This window comes from Camarhynchus parvulus, chromosome 7, assembly GCF_901933205.1.
Source record: "Camarhynchus parvulus chromosome 7, STF_HiC, whole genome shotgun sequence".
Taxonomy (NCBI): Eukaryota; Metazoa; Chordata; class Aves; order Passeriformes; family Thraupidae; genus Camarhynchus; species Camarhynchus parvulus.
Window position 1 is genome coordinate 21,893,647 of NC_044577.1, and position 6,234 is coordinate 21,899,880.

Sequence of the window (6,234 nt, forward strand, 5' to 3'; positions counted from 1 at the left end):
AGGCAGAACTGCAGAGTTTAGGGTAACTGAAAGATAACCAGGAAATCCAGATTCTCACAAGTTTCAGTCTTATCGCATATTCTCCTTACAGCAAAACAGGCAAAAGAAATTGCAGAACAGTTGTGATCATTATGTTAAATGTAAGTGTGGCAAGAAGTGAAACCAGAGCAGAACAAGGTGGTTTTGGAGACCACAAAGGGGCAGCTGCATGCTGGCCCAGGGCAACCTGGCTTCCCTTCATGTGGGGGCTCTCACTGAGAGCCTGTGCCAGCCCACCCTCTTGCTGCTGATGGGATGTGACAAGGTCGCAGCTCACGCAGCCTGGCTCCAGATGAATGCCCTAAGGAGGGAGCTAGCAGGACTCCCTCTCTTCCGCCAGACACTTCTTCCTGTCACCTTTGGCACAAGAGCTTTCTTCCTTGCAATTGCTGCTCCAAAACAGGCCAGTCGAACCTTTTTGTCCTATATCTGCCTCTTTATCACTCTGAATGGTTTAGGGCAGACACAGCTTGGATGGAGGATTCTGTGTGTAGGAACATCCATGCTACACTAGCTGCATGGATATCTTCAAGGACCGTGGTACTTCTCTCCAGCTGCACTATACAGGCTAATTAAACAGAGAGGGGTAGCTCTGTGTGGTATTGATACAGAGAGCATTACATACAGAAGATGGATGTAACAGTCAGCATTTCTCTGTCTCTTCTTAATCCCTACAGGTCCTCTTTCTGAGAGGTCACAATATTCTCAGTAGACTGAGAGGAGGTTGTCAGGGGAAGTTGGCAAAGCACGTGTTCCTGAGAGGTGGAGAGAGGCTTGGCCAGAATACTCCTTCAAAGAGCAGCCTCACTGCTAAAGATGATGTTCTAGTACCTTTTCTTTCCAAGATGGCATTTTCCTAAGACAATGGTTGCTCACCCATGGGCATTCAGCTTACTGTTATCTGTAAAGACAGCCCATCACTCATGGTCAGCATCATCCATGTCAGCTGAACCATTTCCCTTATCTCAGACAAGAGTCTCTGGACATCTGGCCATGTTCCTCTCTCACAGGAGCTCCTCCTTCTCCCAACTGCAGGGAGCATGGGAAGGGCAAACCAAGCGGTTGAGAAACCTAATCCAGCCATGCACAAACCCTTCCCACCCAGCATAACCTGGGCTCCCTGGGACACAGGTCTCTGGATGATGCATCCAAGCAGCTTCAACAGAGAGGCCAAAGCTGGTGAGAATTGCATGTGCAACCAAAAAGCAGACCAGTCCTGTACCTGCTGCACCCATGAATCGGGCAGGCTCCACACTGCAAAGGTGCATTCACAGTCAAGTCCTTTCAGTTGTTCTCCTTACCCATGTTCCCCATCTGCCTTATGCACATGACTTCATGCTATTAGATGCCCAAAGCAAATTCAGTTGAGTGTCTTGTGGCCTGTAAACTCCCTGATGGCTTTGTGGAGCAGTCAGGCACTTTCCACTCGCATCAAGTAGTCAGAAGTCAGGGCAAAGCTCCCAGAGCAAAAGAAACCTGGCAGAGGTAGCTGCTCCCCACCTCAGTTTTTTGGCCAAGAAAGCAGCTCAGGTGCATGCATGGTGGTAATTCCAGTAACCTTAGCACTCCTTCACAGCCTTGACTCTGAGGCTCCTCCCTGATCTGCGTGTATTCCCCAGAGAGATGGATCCTCTCCCTATCTCCATGGTAGATGTCCCAGGCCACAAAGAAGAGAAGGGCTGTGGCCAGGGAAGGATGGGGAACATGGGGAATAGTAAGTGAAGACCATGACAGCTATAGAGAGGACAATTCCAATCATCACAGCCAGGCAGGAAATGAAGACAGAATTACCCCGCCTTTCTCTCCCCATGTCAGAAAGCTTAAGAATTTCAGGGGATTTATTTTACAACACAGATGAAAAGCTTTGGATTTCACCACAAGAGCAATGAGAAAAACTGTTTAACACTTAAAATGCCAGCATTTCTAGGCCAGTGGCACGTAGAAGGAGAGCGGCACCTGTGACTCCACGGGATGCTGCTCCTCAGTGCTGGCTGACTATGGGACCCTGCTAACTGGTCACTCCAACTGGAGTGCAGAAGGACAGGATGGGAGAAGTGTCTCCTTTAACCCTGCCCATGACATTCCTGCTCCTTAGGGGGAATTGGAGAGCGAGTCACATCCTCTGTGTCAACCCCACATCCTGCCCACACTCCAGACACACAGGGAAACCATCATCTGTCACCGTGCCACAGCCCGGGCCTCCAGGGCCCCTCCTCCTGCCTGGGCACAGGACTCCCTGCAGCAGCCCAGCAAGGAGATGGCAGAGCACACACACACAGCTCCTCCACTCACACCCTGCTGGAGCAATGGCCTCATCCATCACATCCCTGAGCCGTGCTGCACAGCAGAGCTCCCAGCTCCCATGGCAGAGGCACACACACATCTTTGTGCTCACTGAGGATGTAGGTTTTCTAATCCGACCTGCTTGGGATGTTGTGAGAGAAGAGCAGCAGCAGCAGCAGCACCCACCCCAGAAGCTCACTGTCCCTGGGGTCTGCAAGCAGAGCAGGGTACAGCACATGGGAAACCCTTCCACAGTGTCAAGCTGGCACAACTGGCCAAAACTATTCCTCCCTTAGCAGAACCAGGATGGCAAGTGAGTTGAACCCTCACAAAGCCATTTTGGTCTCCAGCATACCAAAGGGGGAAACTAGGGGAGCTGTGAAGACCCATGGCGTCCCCACCTAATCCCAGACACTGATCCACAGCTGAGTGTGATAATCTAAATGCAGCAAGCACAGCATGGGAGCCTGCTAAGGCAAGACCAAGAGCACACTGGGGTTTCAGCTATTCACTGTAAGACATGACATGCATCCCCTGGGACAAGCTCGTATTCTGCTGCTGCAGAGAGAAGTGAAGCAACTCCCTTCTACTCAGGCTTTCCCTCCCACCAAGAACCCCCCATGGAGAAGGAGGAAGAGTGGCTGGGGTGCAGCAAATGCCAAACATTCCGGCTTTGGGGAAGTCACATTCCCTCTCTCCCACCCCCACTGCCTTTCCTGCAAAGTAGAGTCTGATGCTTTCCTGCACACACTCCCCCCAGTTCTCCAGCCTACCTTGCTTCATCAGGATTAAAGTCTGTGATTTACAAGAGATGTGTGACTCTTAAAGAGACTCTGGCTCCAGGACTGCCCCTCAGCCCTCCCCTGGAAATCCCTGTTTCTTCAGGTAATGGCAGAATCATGCCTGGACAGCGTCCTGGAGCTGGACAAAGCAGGCGGTTCTCTGAAGGGTGCTACTTGCTGAGGCGTGCACCTCTGTCCATCCCCTTTCCAGCCTCCCATCCCCATCAGTTCCTTCAGGCTCCTCAGTGGCTACTCCTGTTGCAAGAGGCCTGGGGTTCCTCCTGACAGAGGGGTGGGCATAAAGACTGTGGTGAAATGGCCCTTTGGGAAACTCTGGCCTCCATCTGATTAGATACAGACGGCCCAGACTTCCAGGAGCAGCAGGTTAATCAGTTAATGGCTGAGGGATGCTGGGCGATGCTGCCGCATGCTGCGGGGCAGCCCCAGCCGCACGGCCCGGGGGCAGCCACTCCTTCCTCTCTGGGGCCAGATCTGGGAAAACATCTGTTCTGATAAAGAAAGCGCTTCACCAGGGAGGGGGCAGGCCCAAGCCCATCAGCTGCTCCAGCCCAGCGACCACGGGCTGCTCCGGAGCGCTGCTAGCTCCCCCTCCGCACCCGCGACTCGCAAGGCCACACACTGGGGTTAATGGCCTGGAAACCATCTGAGGGCTGGAGGGGGCAGATGTGTCATGCCCCAAACAGGAGGCTTTCAGACCTCAGCCGCGGACCTTCAGAAGGCCCCGTCACCCCACATTGTATGCCGTGCCCACTGCCAATGCCACGGGCACGCACTGTCACCATGGGTCCAGAATGGGCTGCTCTGGCCTTGCACCCACCTGCCCTCATAATCAAAGCCATCACCAGGCTGGGCTGGAGACCTGTGTTTGCTCAGGCAAGAAAAAAGGCACAGGGAATTTCGGAGCGCCTGGGCTGTGCCCGGCACCTGGCCCCGCGCACTCAGTCACTCGCTCCCCATGGCAGCACAGTGCCCGCACGGCCGTGTGCTCACCCGGGGAGGGCACCGCGGCCAGGCGGGACCAGAGCCGCGGGGAACAGTACGGGTCCGGCCTCGGGCAGCCGCTCTGCCCGCCGCCGTGACGGTGACTGGGCAGCGGCACCGAAGGGCAGGGCGCTCCCGCCGCACGCTGCCCGCCGGCCCGGTGCCCCCGAGGCCAGCCGCTCTGAGACACACATGCAGGCAGGAGCAGGCTCCGGACCCTCAAGTCGTTCCAGAGGATTAAGAAGCCGGCACTGGGCAGCCATGACTATCATGCGACAAACCCTCTCCTCCCGCAAGCAGCCCCCGGTCGGCATTGCCGACACCGCACATCGGCCGGGCTCCGGCTCCCGCAGCCCCTTCAGCCTCTCGCGGGGTTGCGCGGCGCCGCGCCGGGCTGGGGAGCGCTCGGGGACAAAACCCTCCGCATCCCATCGCTCCAGAGAAAGTGCAACCGGGACCGTCTCGGCGAGGGGGCAGTGGGGGCGCGGCGCGGCCCGCGGGGAGCGCAGCGTCCCACGGCCCCGGGGCGCTCCTGGCCCGGGCACGGCACCCCGATGCCCATCTGAGACCCCATCCTGCCGGCCCCCGCCCGGCCCCCGCCTCTGCCAGCCCCGAGCGGGGCCAGCCCCGCCGCCGCGCCCGCCCCGCCGCTGCCCACCTGGCGCAGAGAGGCGTCCATCGGCGGAGCCCCCGCGGAAGCGCAGCCCCGGCTCTCAGCGCCGCACCGCCGCGGCCGGGCGGGCACGGCTCCCGGCCCCGCGCCGCGCTGGCTCCGCCTCGCCGGCCGCGGGCAGCGGGGAGCGGCCGGGCCGCCCGCTCCGCCCCGCTCCGCCCGCCCGGGAGTGCGGCTGCTGCGGCAGCGGCGGAGCCGTGCCGGTGCCGGAGCGCTCAGGAGAGGGATGAGAGTGGCGAGGAAGAGGCGCGCATCTCGAGAGGAGGGGGCTGAGGAGGGCTGGGGTGGGGGAGGCCCGAGCGGCCGGTGCTACCCAGGGACATGCGGCGGGGACAGGGGACCACTGCTGTACACAGGCACAGGAGCCATGTGCGCGCCTTTGTAAGGGCAATTGATGTCACCCAGAATAGCAAACGTTTCAGGTTTGGGGCTCCTTCAGCAGACCATCATAGCGTGATGCAGGGAGAGGGACCGTTAACAGGAATCTGATAGAGCTTCAAAATGATGTCTCTGAGATCTGGAACAGGTGGCAAAGAGCAATGCTCTGAGCAAAGTTTCTCCAGATCACAGTTCAAAGATAGAACTCAATCACAGATCGAAGTGTGGCCAGATCATAGTTGACAAGGGCTCTGTGAAGGTGTTTCTTTCCATCAGAAATTATTTCTTTATTCTGAAAGAAAGGAAATCTAATGGAGGGATGTGGAGGAAGGGTTTTAAAATTTATTATTATTTTATTCAATAATGGGAGGGTTTTAAATTGCTTAAAACACGGAGAGGGTTCTGAGGTAGACTGGCAGTACCTTGTTCAACATCTGCCACTGGACAGAGTCACACTGAGGCCACTGCCTAACCTGTGATGACCACCCCCACCACTCTTCCACCTTCACTCTCTGGGTCTTTTGGTAGTTTCTTGATATATGAGTCACTGTCAATGTGTCCTTCCATTTTGATACCAAGTTATTGGGAGCTATCCTGAGCGTGACTATCCAGAGCGTGACTATCCAGGCTTATGCTGGATTAGTTTAATCTACACTACTTTCCCTGTCTTAGGAAAGCACCATGCAAGATGGCACCAGAAGCCCAACTGCAGTTCTTGTCTCACATCTAATACCTCTATCCACAAGGCCAATTGCTGTGGGGATAAGATCTACTCACAGTGTCCTTGACAGTCCTCCTTACAGCCACACATTTGTTGCCAGGCTGTTTCTGCCACAGCCAGCTTTCTCCTCACAGGAGGACAGGGGATTCCTGCTGATGCTGTTTCTTCAGACAATTTTGGCTGTTAAGCTTGTCAGTTCTGGCTGGTCACCAGGGGGCCATGGAGCTCCTCACAATCACAGGAAAGTTGAGGAGCACATTTCTTTCTCCTCTATCTGCCTGCCAGCCAGCAGTCTCCACCAGCAAGCATCTCTGCCACCAGACATGCCCTCCCAGACTTCTCAGGAGAAACTCTGG

At 56.3% G+C, this 6,234-nt stretch overlaps 1 protein-coding gene across 1 annotated transcript in view; it reads right to left on the reverse strand.

Annotated features, from left to right (window-relative positions):
- The window catches only part of LOC115905878 (unconventional myosin-X-like), an 89,517-nt gene extending 84,646 nt beyond the window's left edge, over positions 1–4,871 (reverse strand). Inside the window, exon 1 of the mRNA XM_030952575.1 lies at positions 4,765–4,871. Within this exon, the coding sequence (XP_030808435.1) occupies positions 4,765–4,785 (21 nt within the window). The 5' untranslated portion in view covers positions 4,786–4,871. The remainder of the gene's footprint in view (positions 1–4,764) is intronic.
- Positions 4,872–6,234: the final 1,363 nt, after the last annotated feature.